Genomic DNA, 18,161 nt, shown 5'->3' with positions numbered 1-18,161 from the left:
TTTGTCCTATTTCTGGACTTTTCACTGATTGTTAGCCTCTCTAACTGAAGGGGGAAAGCTTTCCTGGAACCCCAAAAGATTTCGACCAGAAGGTAGCATATGGAATTTGTCAACCAGAAAACTTGAGCTCTTTGAGGGTTGCTGGTTCTCTACCAGCCCAGGGTCCTCAAAGAACCCAAACTGCCTTTGGTGGGCCTGGTCTTTGTGCTCTTCAGAACTAATTTGTAGGGCCTCGTGGAAAATGGAAATCAAGGCTCTGTGTTCAAAAATCAAGTCTCAAGATTACTCTGTGGCTGGGGCTGTGTGTGACCGCACACATTACACGCCCAGGGAGCAGGGCCTGGGGCTGCTTCTCCCACGTCCTTGCTGACAGCAATCGGGCAAACCCATTTTGAGATTGTTAATCTTTGTCCTGAAATACACTGACTTGGATCCATTTTTTATAAAAATGGCTAAGAATTCAAATGTAAAATGAAATCAGGATGCAATTTTGTTTGCAAGGAATGGACAGACCACAAAAACTTGTTTAAGTTAATATCTCTGAAACAAGTCAAGTTTAAACACCTTTTATTTGAAGAAATATTGCTTCTAGACTTTCCTGAAGCCAGAATTGTTCTATAAAAGTATCATAGAATATTATACAAGATTAAAAAACACAGTATGCTGCCTAATAACTGGAAATCTTTTTACAAAGAACATCATTCATGATCATAAATATGTTTAGTTTGCCATTCAGGTGAAGACATATCTGATAAACAGCTAGTTAATTTTAACATATGTACAGTCTATGATAAAGACTTTCGTAACGTTATCAAAGATTTCAACAATTACAAATTTTCTTTAAAAGAGTTTAGACACTTAAACATAATTTACCTATGTTTGAATTATCTAAAAATAAAATCACTTAAGCAAAACAACAGAACAAAACAAAAAAAAGTTAAATAGGGTTCTGATAACTCTCAATGAGGTAATCCTTTTGCTGGTATGTAAAAATCTGATACCAAACCAAGAGTATTTTCAAGAATACAGATTTTCAACAGCAATTTTTAACTCTGCCTTCAAAAATCAGAACTTGGTGAAGGCCTTAATCAAACAATGCAATGTTGTGAAATTAACCTTGCATATGGTATGTTTCAGTTATGAGACATTTGTGAGTTTATTTTATTGGAAAACATTCCTTTTATGTAAATTCAAAACTATACATTTTCTCAACACTTAAGCTTATAAACAAGGCCAAGAAATTAAAGTTTTGCAATCACAAGGATATGATGAGCACCTGGAGGCTAGATACAGAGAAAGCAGGTGATGTTTTGTTTATTTATTTTTACTGCCAACATTCTTATCCAGGCCTTTCTGCTAATCGAGTTTAGCAAGTCGAGGTAAAACACATGCAATAGTTTCTGGCAAAAGACTGATGTTACACAATATGTGAGCCCTACTGTTTGTTGTCCATGGGAGTTTATTTTACTGTCACACTGGGAGCAATGAGACTCACCAAATAGATACGGCATTCAGATATCAAAGTGCAAAATCACTTAACATGGATTCGAAAATTCCAGTGGTTTAAAGTGAATCAAAATTCCACTATGCAGGCAGTGGAAGTGTGCTAAAGAATTCACTGATGATCTAGAAACTTAAAAAAGTCACATTTCTTGCCACTTTGGTTGGATAACATTTATATGTTCATGTCCCCACAACTCTGGAAAGGTAATACTGTTGTAGTATAAAAAAGGAAAAGGACAGAAATACTTGCTTTCTAGTTGTGAAAAAGAGTGAATTAAAATAACGAGTCCCTGTGTTCATGTTGCTCATATGCACAGAAATTTCTACTGCACGAATCTATCTAGAATAGCTTGGAATGTTGGTAGCCATGATTGCCTTTATACGTTTACTAGTAAAAAGTTAAAAAAAATACTGTGTATAAGGTAACAAGGTCATCTAATCAGGGGAGAGTGGAGAGGAGGCACTGCCTGCTGGGCTCTGAACCCTCTCCCTTTTGTGATTCTTCTCCACTGTGTCTGACATCCTGTCCACCACGCTGGGGTTCTCAGGCTGCCCCACGGTGGACAGGCTGCTCATGGGATGGCCAGAGGTCCCATCAAAACACACAGGAAGATACAGCTGATCTTCCAAAACACCTTCGCCTGGACGGCTGGCCTGGTAAAATTCTTTCTGATGCCCGCGAACGGGCTGCAGCAAGGGGCCGTATTCGACCGCGGGCTCTGTCATGCCGTTGCCACTGAAATCGGTGTCAAGATGATTGATCTCTTCCTGTCCCATTTGTTTTTCAGTTTTACAATTTCTCCAGTGTTCAGAATTCAAATGACTTGCTTCTGGAATGTCATTATTCCATTCAAGTTTATTCTCTGGACTTAATGTTGGTTGGTGCAAACGCAGGGTTCTGGAGTTGGCTGGCATGGGCAAATGAGGTGACTCCCCGGCCACACGACTTGGGTCGTCACCTGCCTCAGCAGAGGGCATCTCCACTGGTACAGAGTGTGCAGGAGATGGAGCTGGGAACCCATCATCTGGAGTGGGGTTAGTCTTGCTTGTTTTATTTTGTTCATGTTGACTGTTCAGCAGTGCAAATACTCTATCTACATCCTTCAAGTAATCAGCCCAGTCAACCAGACTAAGTCTGTAGTTTTGTCTGTACGTATAGATGCTCTCATTCACACTGTATAAATCCTCCAGGCCTTGCCAGTTGATGTTTGTGTTAAGACTGGGCAGATTAACCTTCCCATCCTTCCCATAGCTGGCCTCTGTGGAAAGACAGAGGGAAGGTGGATCATTAGTGAGGACATCAAATCTATAATATTAAAAGTGACTTTCCCCAAATATTTTGTTATCAAGAAGTAACCTTAGGTTACAAGGGAAAATTTGGGAAAAGGAACAAATGATGAAAACTTCTGTGACTAACAGAGTTGTCGGAAATGGCTCTGTACTGTCAGTCAGGATATTTGCATTTTATTCAACTCTGCAAATAAAGACCTACTCCTATGCTCTCCTGAGTCTCGGTCCCCCAGCAGTCAAATGGGGAGATAGACTACTTCTAGAGCTGATAGGATTTGAAAGTATTTTAATGTAGTAGGCAGTGGGTAACAAGATATTTTTATTCTACATTCCCTACTGGCATTCCATCTTCAGTCAAATGCTGGAATCTGTTTCTTTGGGGGTTGTTTTTGCCCTAAAAGTTCTAGGCCCTAATGAAATCAATCTGGGAGAGTTTCACAGTATGTAAAGAATGCACCAGCTTTCTCTCCCTAAGGATATTCCATATCACTGTGTATTTCACCAAGGAGACTAAAGTCCTGCATAAAACAACACTTCTGTAGTTGCACCCAAGTGACATTTAGAAAGGTATGGTGTAGATTAATACCAGAACCATCCAACCATCCACCAAACAATACAGATAAGCAAGATCTGAAAATGCTCCAATCTTCAAATCACCTGTATGTAGAAAAAGTTAATACCAAATCTCAGTAGAACTAGATCTCACACTTCAGTTACAGCTCTGGGAAAAATGGAGAGGAGACAGAAGAAGATGGCAGCATAGAATGGAGAGAAAGCTAGTTAGTCGCCCTGGAGTAATTCATAAACAACCAGGAACAACTAGTAAATGATCTGGAATAACTGCTGGGGGACAACTGTGACTGTCCACTCATCATACACTAACCTGAACTGGGAGGAATGCCCAAGATTGTAGCATGGAATCTGTGAATAGAAACTATGGACACAAGCCAGGAGCCCCGTCCCTCCACGGCAACCTGGACTGCAAAGTCTCGCTGTGATAGAGAGCAGCACTCTCTGAGCAAGCAAATATACCTCAGTCCAGCTCCAACTGGGGTTTTAAATGGTAAACGTGGACTGCTCAATGCAAGCTGCAAATCCCCAACAAGCAGACGGGCTTTTAGTAACAACTGACCTTGAAGAGCCAGGGGACTTCTCTGTCCCAGGACGGGGAGCTCAGAGGACTGGGTGCTATCTCTGGCTGACGGGTGAAACTGGGGGCTGTGGACTGGCCCTGAAAGGGGGCTTTCTGTCCCTTTTTCTTTCACTCAAACTGAGCTGCTCAGTGGAGAAAGCTTCAGCGATTTTCAGTTTGCAGTGCTCTGACACAGGTAGAGATAGAGTCCCCTAGGGCATGTAACTTCCCTAAGTGGAAGGAGGTGGTGCCCAGGTCTACTAGCCACCTTCCATTCAGAACCAGACCCCAGAGCCTGGGAGAAAACAGCCAAAACAGAAACTAAGGAGGCCACACCTTACACCAGTCAGGAGCTACAGGCTGACAAGTGCCACGTGCTGGGCTGGTTAGGAAAAGCACAGTGGCTAAGACACATCCTCAGGAAAAGTTGATACTGAATATTGCTCCCTTCTGGGACCTGAGTCTGTTCTGGTCTGGGAAAACCTGATTAGGGTAACCAAGGAAACTCAATGCCTAGACAACAGAAAACTACAACCTACACTAAGAAAAATGAAGTTATGGCCTAAAGGAACAAACTTATACTTCAACTGAGATACAGGAATTGAAACAACTAATGCTAAATCAATACAAAACATGTAGAGAACATATGGCAAAAGAGATGAAGCATATAATGAAAACACTGGGCGTACATAAGGTAGAAATCAAAAGTTTGAAAAAAAAACAACTGACAGAATTTATGGAAGTGAAAGGCACAAGAGATGAAAAACACAATGGAGACACAACAGCAGATCTCAAGAGGCAGAAGAAAACACTCAGGAACTGGAGAACAAGGTACCTGAATGCCTACACACAAAAGAACAGATAGAGAAAAGCATGCAAAAATATGAGCAATGCCTCAGGGAACTGAATGACAACATGAAGTGCATGAATGTATGTGTCATGGGTGTCCCAGAAGGAGAAGAGAAAAGGGGCAGAAGCAATAATGGAGGAAATAATCAATGAAACTTTCCTATCTCTTATGAAAGACATAAAATTACGGATCTAAGAAGTGCAGCATACCCCAAACAGAAGAGAGCTGAATAGGCCTATGCCAAGACACTTAATAATCAGATTATCAAACGTTAAAGACAAAGAGAGACTGCTGAAAGCAGCAAGAGAAAAGTGATCCATCACATACAAAGGATAAGACTATGTGTGGATTTCTCAGCAGAAGCCATGAAGGCAAGAAGGCAGTACATTTAAGAAAACACTGCCACCCAAGAATCCTACATCTGGCAAAACTCTCCTTCAAATAGGAGGGAGAGTTTAAAATATTCTGACAAACAGACAATGACATAGTTTGTGAACAAAATACCTGTTTTACAGGAAACACTAAAAGGGAGCACTACAAACAGACAAGAAAAGGCAGGAGTGAGAGGTTTGGAACACAACTTTGCATGTGGTAGCACAACAATGTGAGTATGGTTGAAAGAGGAAGGTTATGAGCATGTGGGACACCAGAAGAAAAGAGGAAAGATCAAGATTGGGACTGTATAACTCAGTGAAACCTAGAGTGTTCAATGATTGTGGTAAAATGTACAAATATGTTTTTTTTTCTTGAGGGAGAACAAATGTCAGCTTTACAAGGTGTTAAAAATAGGGAGGTATTGGGGGAAAAATACAAACCAGAGACTATAGGTAACAGAACCATCGTATTCTGCTTCCTTTAATGTAACAAAGGCAATATACCAAGGCTAATACATATAAGAGGGGGACATAAGGGAGGGGTATGGGACTCCTGGCATTGGAGATGTTGTCTGACTCTTCATTCTACGTTAGGTTAATGCTATCTTTCCTTTTGTTTCTGCTACCTTCTTTAACTCTTCCTCCTGCTTTGTGGGTATAGATAGTGGTGAATACATAAATACATGACTATACAGGGAACCATCAATTGTTTACTTAGGATGGAGTGTATGGTGTGTGAACAGAACTGTCCTAAAAAAACAGGTTGATGAAGAAACCTTGAGGGCACTATATTGAGTGAAATAAGTCAGACACATAAGGACAAATATTGCAGGGTCTCACTCATATGAACTAATTATAATATGTAAACTCATAGACATGAAATAAAAGTTACCACAATATAGAACGAGGCTAAAGAATGGGGGCAGTTGCTTATTATCAGTGGAATGTTCAACTAGGGTGAAGTTAAATGTTTGGAAATGGACTGATGTGACGGTAGCACGTTACTGTAAGAATGACTAACAGTGCTGAATGGTGGGTGAATGGGGTGGGAAGGGTAAGCTCAGAATCATGTATGTCACCAGAAGGAAAGCTGGAGGTTAAAACATGGGAATGTATAAAACAGTGAACCTTGTGGTGGGCACTGTCCATGATTAACTGTACAAATATTAGAAATCTCTTTCATGAACTGCATGACACTATAACTAGAAGTTAATAATGGAGGGGGGCAGTGGTTAGAATGGGAGGATTTGAGTTTCCTTTTTTTGTCTCTCTTTTCTGAAGTAATGAAAATGTTCTAAAAATTGAAAATAAAAATTGTGGTGAGGTATGCACAGCTGTATGATGGTACTGGGGGCAACTGATTGTACACTTTGGATCTTAGGATAATTGTACGGTATGTGAATAATCCCAATTTAAAAAAAATGAGAGCGAAAAAAGGGACATGAGGATGGAGCCAAAGATCCATCTAAAGCCACTGCTGTAAAGACTGTCAGTTTGAGTATAACATGCTGAAAAGAGACTGCTGGGAATATGGTGGAATAAGGAACAGCAAAACTTACTCCACCAAAAAACACCTAGAGAACAGGCAGACACTGTCTAAAAGCAGCTATTTTGGGGCTTGGGAGACCAAGGAAGTAAGACCTTGTTACATACATGGAAGAGCTGGACAAAGAAGAAGAAAAACTGTGATGGAGAAACTGTGGCAACTTGCTCAACTGCAGTTCCTGATGCCCATCCCCCCACCCTCAAGACTGGAGGGTACTCACATGGCTGACTGATGTGGACAGCAAGAGTTGGGGAAGCCCTCCCCCCCGCCCCCACCCAGGAAAAAGATGGGGATGCTCTTGAAATGTGGAATTGGCCCATGGGGTCCCACAACCTTGGCCTTTTCTTGACATGTTCCTGTAGTAGACATGGTGCCATTATTTCCACCTACCTCAGAAACAGAGGATACAGAGAGCAAAAAAGTAATCATAATAGTAATTTACCTTTGTAGGGCTGTGGGGCATAGGTTGCCGAAGATTGCCATCTACTGGACAAATTGGGAGAGTGCATTCTTGGAAGCTGCTTTCCTTACCAGTTCCCTAGAACTTGTCTGCACCCACCTCATGGGACCCTGCTTGATTTGTCAGTATTTTCCAGTAAAAGTGCCAAAGAAGAGCTTTAACATGAATGCAGTCAACAACAAAATCTTAGACAAGAGATGGAAACTATCAGATTTATCATTAAGATAATCAGATACCAAGCAATACTAAGAAACAAGAAGATATGGCCAAGACAAAGGAACAAATTTAAAAGTCAGAGGAGTTACAGAATTTGGAACAACTAACCAAAGATGTTCCAACAAGTCTCAATTCAAGGAGATGGCTAAAGAGATAAAGGGTATTAAGAAAACACTGGGAGAGCATAAGAAGAATTTGAAAGTATCACATATTATGGGACTGAAACTCAAAATAAATTAAAAGTACACTAGATGCACTCAACAGACGATCTGATGATGCAGAAAGAAAGGATCAGTGAGCTAGAAGACAAAGCAACTGAATTAAAACACTCAAAAGAACAAATGGAGGGAACCTAAGATGGCAGCTAGGTGAGACAGGGCAAAAAAACACCGTGAAAAATACTAGATAAAAACCAGAAAGTCACCCAGAACACCACTTCCAGAGTAGCACTAGCCAGACAAGGTCTGCTAAATCTACAGGGACCGTGCATTTTGTGAAACCAGGAGCCTGCATTCTGAAACGAGTGAGTGAGTTGGCTGAAAGTCCCTTGGCCACACTGCGGTGTGGGGAAATGGTGGGTTGGCGTTTGGAGACAGACTAGTTCTTTAAAAAAAAAAAAAAAAAAAGGCCTGGGAGCAGCTGCAGATATGACAGGAGTGGGCTGGACTAATGCCTTGGTGTCTTGCATGGAGGACACCCCTTCCCACACCCACTGCTGATTGTCTCGGCCCCAGGGGAGCAAGGGGGAGCCAAAAGGAGGAAAAAACACACAACTTGCAGCCATCTCCCCACCGGGCGGGGGCACTCCTGCCTGGGGCTGAACCCACAGTACAGAGCTGCGCCAAGAAACCCAGTGTGACGGAGTCTTTCCCGCAGCACCGCGCACATGCCACAATATCCGCCAAATTAAGTGCACCAATTGGACCCCACAAGAATCAGATCCCAACACGCCACAAAGACAAAGTTGGGGAGAACTGACTTGAGGGGAATAGGTGACTCGTGGACGCCATCTGCTGGTTAGAGAAAGTGTATACCACCAAGCTGCAATTCTGTCAAATTAGGGATCAAGTAAAGCAAATGCCAAGAGGCCAAAAACAACAGAAAATCTTAAAGCACATGATAAAACCAGATGATATGAAGAACCCAAACCCAAAAACCCAAATCAAAAGATCAGAAGACACACAGTACTTGGCCCAATTAATCAAAGAACTACAGACAGGCAATGAGAGCACAGCACAGGATATAAAAGACATAAAGAAGACCCTAGAAGAGCATAAAGAAGATATTGCAAGAGTAAATAAAAAAATAGATCTTATGGAAATAAATTGTTGGCCAAATTAAAAAGACTCTGGATACTCATAATACAGAATTAGAGGAAGTTGAACAACAACTCAGCCTCCTTGAGGACCACAGAACAGAAAATGAAAGAACAAAAGAATAGAGAAAAAGATCGAAAAAATCGAAATGGATCTCAGGGATATTATAGATAAAATAAAACGTCCAAATTTAAGACTCATTGATGTCCCAGAAGGGGAAGAGAAGGGTAAAGGTCTAGAAAGAGTTTTCAAAGAAATTGTTAGGGAAAATTTCCCAAACCTTCTATACAACATAAATACACAAAGCATAAATGCCCAGCGAACTCCAAATAGAATAAATCCAAATAAACCCACTCCGAGACATATTCTGATCAGACTGTCAAATATTGAAGAGAAGGAGCAAGTTCTGAAAGCAGCAAGAGAAAAGCAATTCGCCACATACAAAGGAAACAACATAAGACTAAGTTATGACTACTCAGCGGCCACCATGGAGGCAAGAAGGCAGTGGCATGACATATTTAAAATTCTGAGAGAGATAAATTTCCAACCAAGAATACTTTATCCAGCAAAACTCTCCTTCAAATTTGAGGGAGAGCTTAATTTTTTCACAGACAAACAAATGCTGAGAGATTTTGCCAATAAAAGACTTGCCCTACTTCAGATACTGAAGGGAGCCATACCGACAAAGAAAGGAGAGAGAGAGATATAGAGAATTTTAACAGACATATATGGAATATTGCATCCCAGGTCACCGGGACACACATTCTTCTCTAGTGATCATGGATCTTTCTCCAGAATGGACCGTATACTGGGACATAAAAACAAGCCTCAATAAAATTAAAAAAAAAAAAAAAGAATTTGTTCAAAGCACATTCTATGACCACAATGGAATACAAATAGAATCAATAACCATCAGAGACTTGGAGAATTCACAAATACCTGGAGGATAAAAATGAGGGGGAGATGAAAACATTCCTGGATAATCAAAAGCTGAGGGACTTCATCATCAGTAATCAGTCCTATAAGAAATGCTAAAGGGAGCTGAGCAGGCTGAAAGGAAGGGACACTAAACAATTGACTGAAACTACATGAAGAAATAAAGATTTCCAGTAAAGATCACGTTGTAAATATAAATACCAATATTACTGTAGTTTTGATTTATAACTCCACTATTTACTTCCTACAGGACCTAAAATACATAAACTGTAATGATAAATCAGTGGTTTTGGACTCAATGTAAAATATGTAATTTTTTTACAAGAACTACATAAAGGTGGGGGAATGATGGAGTATAGGAACATAGTTTATGTGTCATATTGAAGTTAAGTTGGTATCAAAGAAAAACAAGTTTGTTATAGATTTAAGATGTTAAATTTAAGCCCCAAACACAAAGAAAGTAGCAGAGAATATGACCATAGAGAGGAAAAGTAGAGTAGGGGTTCGGAGAAGTGGGGGAAGGGACAATGGGGAGTTAAGAAATGAGAGTAGGGTTTCTGTTTGGGGTGAAGGGAAACTTCTAGAAATGGATGGTGGGAAGGTGATAGCATTGCAACATTCTAAATGTGATTAATCCCACTAATGGAAGGCTAGGGAGGGGATGGAATGGGAAGATTTAGGCTGTATATATGTTTCCACAATTGAAAAAAAAAAAAGACAGTCTAAATAGATGACAATTAAATGCCAAGGATGCTCCTGGATGGGATCTGAGGATGGAGGAGAGGAGGCTCCAAGGGACACAGGTGGGACACAAGAAAAAAAAAGGAAATGTAGAATGTAAGCTTGATATCAACATTGAATTTCTTGAAATTCTTAGCTGCGAAGAATGTTCTTGTCCATGGGAATTGTATATGTGAATTATATTGTTTGTTCAAAGATATGTGCAGCTTGTTCTCATATGTTCAGAGGACACAGCAGTAGATGACAGATGATAGGAAGGGAGGGAAAGAAAGAAACAGTGGTGTGACAGGATGTTAAAGGTGGTGGAATGGGGTATCGGGGGAGGGGGGTCTGGGTATGATGGAGTTCTATGTATGGGGTTTGTACTGTTTTTGCAGCTGTTCCTGTAAGACTGAATTTATTTCAAAATAAAATTTATTAAATTAAAAAAAAGTGGAGAAGAAAAAATGGAAAAATATGAGCAGAGGCTCAGGGAAATGATTGACAATGAACAGTGCACAGATATACACATTATAGTGTCCCAGAAGGAAAATGGAAGGGAAACAGACCAGGAAGAATATCTGAGGAAATAATGGCTGACAATTTCCCAAACCTTATAAAAGACATAATATACAAATTAAGGAAGCCTAATGCACTCCAAACAGGTGAAACGCTAATAGACCCTCTCCAAGACACATACTAATCAGATTGTCAAATGCCAAAGAGAAGGCAAGAAGCCTGAAAGCAGCAAGAGGAAAGCAATTCATCATATACAAGGAAAACCACATAATACATAAGGCTAAGAGCATGCCGACTTCTCCTCAGACACCAAGGAGGCAAGAAGGCAGTGGTATGATATAATTAAGATACTTAAAGAGAATAACTATAAGACAAGAATTCTTTATCCAGCAAAACGGATAATCCTGTCCTAAAGGAAATACTAAAGGGAGTTCTGCTGGCTGAAAAGAAAAGACAGGAGAGAGAGGCTTGGAGAGGAGGGTATAAATGAAGATTTTCAGTAAGGGTAACTGAAAGGATAAAAAGAGACAGAAGAGACATATACAAGTGCAAGAATAAAATGATTGAAGCAACTGCTACCTTAACAGTAACAACATTGAATGTTAATTCATCAAACTCTCCAAAGAAAAGACAGAGACTTAAAAATATTATCCATCAGAGACTCCCCTTAGACACTCAAGGACCCAAATAAGTTGAAAGTGGAAGGCTGGAAAAAGATATTCCTGTAAACAGTACCCAAAAAGGAGTCTATCAGACAAAATGCAAAATTTAAATGCAAAAATGTTATAAGAGACAAAGAAGGACATTACATATTAAAAAAAGGGCCATCCACCAAGAAGAAAAAATAATCATAACCAGGGTGCCCCAAAATACACGAGGCAAACACAGGTAAAACTGAAGGAGGAGATAGAAACTGCTACAATAATAGTTGGAGACTTCAATACACCACTTTCATCGGTAGAGAAAATATGTAGAGAAAGGATCAATAAGGAAAGATAACCTAAATAACATGCTAAACGAACTGGACCTAACAGACATATACAAAACTTTGCTATCCAGTATAGGATATATATTCTTTTCAAGTGCTCCTGGAACATTCTCCAGAATAGACCATATGCTGAGACACAATAAATTTTAAAAGATTGAAATTATACAAAATACTCTCTCCCATAATGGAATGGAACCAGAAATCAAATATCTTCAGATGAATGAAAAATGAGAAAACATATAGGATACAGCAAAGGTAGTGCTGAGGAGGAAATTTATATAGCCCTACGCACCTACATTAAAAAGTAAGAAAGAGCTAAAATCAAGGACCTAACTGGAGAAACTAGAAAAAGAACAATAAACTAATCCCAATACCAACGGGAGAAAAAAATAACAAAGATTAGTGCAGAAATAAATGAAATGGAGAACAAAAAAAAGAGAAAATCAGTAAAACAAAAAGTTGGTTCTTTGAGTAAACCAATAAAATTGGCAAACCCTTAGCTAGACCACAAAAAAAGATGATGTAAATATATAAAATCAGAAATCAGCAGTGGGGGGGGCATTACTACTGACCCCACAGACATTAAAAAAAAGATCATAAGAGGATACTATAAACAAGTGTATTCCAGCAAATTAGACAACTTCCTAGAAACACATGACCTTAATAAAACAATCAGAAGTAAAGAAAATCTGAGGACTAGATGGTAATATTCACAGGTGAATATCACCAAGCATTCTAAGAATTACTACCAATTCTGTGCAAACACTTTCGAACACATTGCAGAGCAGAGAACACTACCTTACTCTACGAAACCAACATCACTCTATTACCAAAGCCAGATGATACAAGAAAACTACAAACCAATGTCGCTAATGAATGTAACTGCAAAAATCCTCAACAAAATACTTGCAAATCAAATCCAACAGCACATTAAAAGAATTATACACCATGACCAGGTGGATTTTATCCTAGGTATGGTTGGATCAACACAAGAAAACCAATTAATGTAATACACCACATTAACAAGTTGAAAGGAAAAAACCACATGATCATCACCGATTGACACAGGAAAAGCATTTGACAAGCACAGCATCCTTTCTTGATAAAAACACTTCAAAATATAGGAATAGAAGGAAATGTCCTCAACATGATAAAGCCCACAGGTAATATCCTGCTTTTAACAGTGAAAGACTAAAAGCTCCCCCTCTAAGTTCTGAAACAAGACAAGGATTCCCACTGTCACCAGTGTTATTCAACATCATGCTGGAAGTTCTACCTAGAGCAATTAGAAAAAGAAGTGTAAGGCATCCAAATTGGAAACGAAGAAGTAAAACTTTTACTATTTGCAGATTACATGATCCTATATTTAGAAAGTCCTGAGGAATGTACCACAAAGCTGCTAGAGCTAGTAAACAAGTTCAGCAAAGTGGTGGGATATAAGATCAATGCGCAAATATCAGTAGTGTTTCTATACACTAGTATTGAGCCCTCTCAGGGTAGTCAAGAAAAAAATTCCATTTATAGTAGCAACTAAAAGAATCAAATATTTATGAATAAACTTAACCAGGGTTGTAAAGGACCTGTATACAAAAACTGCAAGACATTGCTGAAAGAAAGAAAACTTAAAGAGAGTTTGTGTTCACAGACTAGAAAGCCAAATGTTAACATGTCAGTTTTGCCCAAATTGATATACAGTCCCTTTACTCACACCTTATACAAAATTTGACTCAAAATCAATAAAAGACCTAAATGTAAGAGCCAGGACTATAAAACTCCTAGAAGAAATATAGGGAAGCATCTTCAAGATCTTGTAATAGGCAGTGGTTGCTCTGACACCCAAAGAACAAGCAGTGAAAGAAAAAATAGACAAATGGGACCCCCTCAAAATTGAAAACTTTTGAGCAGCAGAAGACTTTGTGAAAAAATGTTTGGAAACCACATATCATCTGAGAAGGGTTTGATATCCTGAATATATAAAGAAACCTTACTATTCAACAATAAAAAGACAAACCCAATTAAAAAATGGGCAGAAGACACGCATAGATATTTCTAAACAGCACATAAAGATGCTCAACATCATTAGTCGTCAGGAAAATGCAAATCAAAACCACAATGAGATCATTTCACTCCTGCTAGTATGGCTGCTCTTAAACAGAAAGCTACAAGTGTTAAAGAGGATGTGGAGAAAGAGGAACACTTACTGCTGGTGGGAATGTAGAATGGTGCAGCTGCTTTGGAAGGCAGTTCCTCAGGAAGCTAAGTACAGAATTGCCGTATGATCTAGCAATCCCATTTCTAGGTATATATTCAGAAAAAATGAAACCGGGGGTGCAGACAGACATTTGCACACGATGTTAATAGCGGCATTATTCACAATTGCCAAAATATGGAAACAACCAAAGTGTCCATCAACTGATGAATGAATAAATAAAATGTGGCATATACATACAATGGAATATTTTGCCATGTAGAGTAATAAATATTTAAATGAATATTCCTTTAAAGGAATGAAGTCCTGAAGCTTGCAACAACATGGATGAACCTGAGGACATTACATTGGGTGAAATAAGTCAGTCACAAAAGGACAAATACAATGTGATCTCACTAACATGAACTAAAATATAATGAACCAACTCAAAGTTAAAATCTAGATTATATGTTACCACAAGATAGAATGAGGGTAGAGAATGGAAATGGATGCAGAATTTTTAACTAGGTTGAATTTAATTGATAGGAAATGGATAAAGGTGATGGTAGCACATTATGGTGAGTGCAATTAACAGCACTGAATTATCTGTATGATTGTGGTTGAAAGGGGAAGCTTAGAGTAAAGTATGTCACTAGAAGGAAAGCTAGGGGATAAAACATGGGACTCTATAACAGTGAAATCTGTGGTGGGTGATTACTATAAGAGTACAAATATAAGAAATATTCTTAAGTACAATAAATGTGGGTCACTATTACAAGGAGTTAGTAAAGGTGGCATATGGGAATAATGCACCTACTGTAAACTATGGACTATAGTTAACAGTAATATCATAATATTCTTTCATCAACGGTAATAAAAATGTACCACGCCAATGCTAAGGGTCAATACTAGGTATGTTGATATTTTGAAAATGTTCTAAAATTGATTGTGGTGATGAATGCATAACCATGATGATACTGTGAAACACTGATTGTATACTTTGGATGGATTGAAAGAAATGTATCTCAATAAAACTGCTTTAAAAACACTGACAAGGGGCCTGGTAAATCATAACAGTGACAATGAGGAAGGGACTTCTAAGTGTGCTTGACTCCACAGGGCCGTCTTCGCCACTCACTGCTTCAGGGAGAGAGATGGGCACAAAGGAAAGGAAGAGGAAGCAAAAGGGGGAAATTACAGATCCTGTAAGAACAAAAGAGAGAAAAATGTTGAAGGACATACAACCTTTCCTACCACAAATAAATATATATATAAAAAGATATGTAGATAAATAACAGAAGGGGATGTTCTTAAATATCAAATCTGATAAATTCTCCAACTCCAAAAAATTATAATTTTGCAAAGATTTTGACTGCTTTTATTAAAACAAAATAGAAGATGAGAATCAGAACCTATCACCTTATGAAAATGTCCCTGCCAAAATAAACCATGAAGTGAAGAAAATTGCAACATGACACTCCTAACGAAATTAAATGTCCTCAATCAGGCATGTGAGGATGTGAAAACCATTTAAAATCAGAAATTAAGTATAAACCAAGGAGACAATTTATCCATTCAAGCTTTCCTAAAATATTAAAGCAACAGAAAAAGAGTACAGACATGTAGGAATACAGAGAATATTGTAGACATTCCAGCTCTTTTTGAGAAGTCTTATGGAGGATGGGCTTCATTCATCTGAGAAATGACTAGGCAAACTTCAGCCAAAGGATTGATGGTGAGCATTTAATATACTTATTACATCCAAGTGTAAAATATTCATGAGTGAAACAAAGGCATGAACAAGAGTAGAAGTAACAACACACATGAACACATGTGCGTGCATGATTATATAAATCATATCATACTATAGTAGAAATAATGCCACTATAAATTGGAAGAAGTAGAAGAGCTGAAAGAGAATAAGCTGATTGAATATAGTATAGGCAACAGTAGGGCATCAAATCTGGCCAACACAATAATAAAAAGTTGAATAAGAAAACAGGGACTAGGAACTTGAAAAAGGCAGAAGTACTAAGGCAACCACTAGGACAAAAATACATACTTTCCTAAGTTCCTAAGGAAGTAATAAAAAAAAAAAAGAGCAAGCATCTTTATAAAGAAGAAACTATAGAATACTATGATAAATGTAGAAATACAATGGGAGACACCCAAAGATAGGTCAAATGGACTAAAAGTAAGTAAATATATAGAAGAACCAAAAGACCCAAACACAACAATCAATAAGGTTATAGATATATATTGGGTATATATTGAACATTATAGTCTGAGAACAGAGACTATACCTTCTGAAACACACAAGGAGCACTCACATAATTTGAATATGTATTAAACCACAAAGAAAGCAACAAGTTGCATAAAGTAGAAATACTATAAACAATCCTCCCTGACACAACAAAACTAGAAATAACAAGAAACAAGAAAAAACCCTTTTACCTGGAAATAAACATCTCCTGGATGAAGAAGGAAATACAAACCTAAAATTACAGAATTTTCTAAAAATAGTTAAAATGAAAAGACTGCATATCAGAACTTACGTGATACATTTAAAGCAATAATGAAAAAAAAAATTGTAGCCTCAAACACCTTTTTCATTTAAAACAAATGAACTGAATTCCAAACTCAAAAAACTGGAAAGAGAACAATGTAAACCAAAAGAAAGCACATGGAAAAAAAAAAAAAGTAAAAGCAGAAGTTATAAGGCAGAGAACAGAAAAATGATATATCTAATAAATCAAAACCCTAGTTCTCTGTAAAGTGTAATAAAATAGGTAACCAAATTAAGAAAGGGGGAGAAAGTTAAAATATACAAAATAAAAATGACAAGGGAGAAATAATCATTGAAAAATACAAAATTTAAAAAAAAAAAAAAAAAATCACGAGAGATTAATTTGTAGACCTCAACACAAATTTGAAAACCCAGATGAAATGGTTAATTGCCCAGGTAAATACAGTTTACTGAAATTCACCCCAATTAGAAAGCTTAAATAATTTTCATAAAAGAAATAGAAAAGGTTGTCAAAGAACTAATAGACAAAGATGTACCAGGCCCATAGGGTTTCACAGGAGAATTTAACAAACCTTCATGGTAAGGAGACACTCAATGCTATCTAAATTGTTCTAGAGCATAGACAGTAAAAGAAGTTTTTTATGGAGCAAAAATAACATGTGTGGCAGGCAGAAGAATGGACCCTTAACCATGACCATGTCCTAATAATCCCTGGAAATGGTGAATAGGCCACCCTACATGGCAAAGGAATGTCACTGCATTAAAGCTCTTGAGATGGGATGATTATCCTGGAGTATTCAGGTGGGCCCAAGGAACTCACAAGTGTCCTAAATAAAGGAAAGCAGGGAAGCAGGAGAGTCAGAAGAGATGTGACCATGAAAGCAGAGGTTAGAAAGCGACAGAGAAATTATAAGACACTACACTGCTGGCTTTGGAGATGGAGGAAAGGGCCATGAGCCAAGGCAGGTGGACAGTCTACAAGCTGGAAAAGGCAACGAAACAGATTCTTGTTGGAAGCTTCCAGAAGAAATGCAGCCCTGCTGACATGTTGATTTTAACCCTGTGAGATCCAGTTTAGACTCCTGAGATCCAGAACTAGTAAGTGACTAAAAAATAAAAAAACAAAATTGCAACTCAATATCATTTGTGAATAGGATAGAACAATCAAATAAAGTATTAGGGAACAGAATCTGATAATATGTTAAGAAAATAACACACCATGACCTAGTGGGATTTATTCCAGGAATGAAAGGCTGATTCACCATTAATATGATACACCATAGGGTAAAAGGGAAAAATTATACAATCATGGGAATAGAGGCTGAAAAAGCCTTTGATGAAAGTCAATATCCATTAGTGATAAAACACTAAAAAAAAAAAAAAAAAAAGGATATTTCTTAGCATGATAAATATATATATATAACAGTCTTGAAGTTTGCCTCTCACTTAAAGGGGAAATCCTAAAAGCATTTCCACTAAGATGAGGAAAAAGGTAATATTGTACTTGGAAGTATTAGCTCATTCAATTAGTCAAGATAAGTCACAGCCACACATATTGGAAAAGAAGCAAAATAATCTATTTGCAAATGTATTATT

At 38.1% G+C, this 18,161-nt stretch overlaps 1 protein-coding gene across 6 annotated transcripts in view; it reads right to left on the bottom strand.

Annotated features, from left to right (window-relative positions):
• Nucleotides 1-559: 559 nt before the first annotated feature.
• Nucleotides 560-18,161, bottom strand: part of SULF1 (sulfatase 1) — a 235,287-nt gene continuing 217,685 nt past the window's right edge. For 5 of the 6 annotated variants that reach the window (XM_037803038.1, XM_037803039.1, XM_037803037.1 and 2 more), the window contains one exon: nt 560-2,762. In XM_037803038.1, the coding sequence (XP_037658966.1) occupies nt 1,939-2,762 (824 nt within the window). In that variant the 3' untranslated portion in view covers nt 560-1,938. The remainder of the gene's footprint in view (nt 2,763-18,161) is intronic. The other variant, XM_037803042.1, reaches the window with a different exon arrangement.

This window comes from Choloepus didactylus, chromosome 14 (assembly GCF_015220235.1).
Source record: "Choloepus didactylus isolate mChoDid1 chromosome 14, mChoDid1.pri, whole genome shotgun sequence".
Lineage (NCBI taxonomy): Eukaryota > Metazoa > Chordata > Mammalia > Pilosa > Megalonychidae > Choloepus > Choloepus didactylus.
Note: the sequence above shows the minus strand (reverse complement) of the source record. Positions and strands in the feature narration are given on the sequence as shown.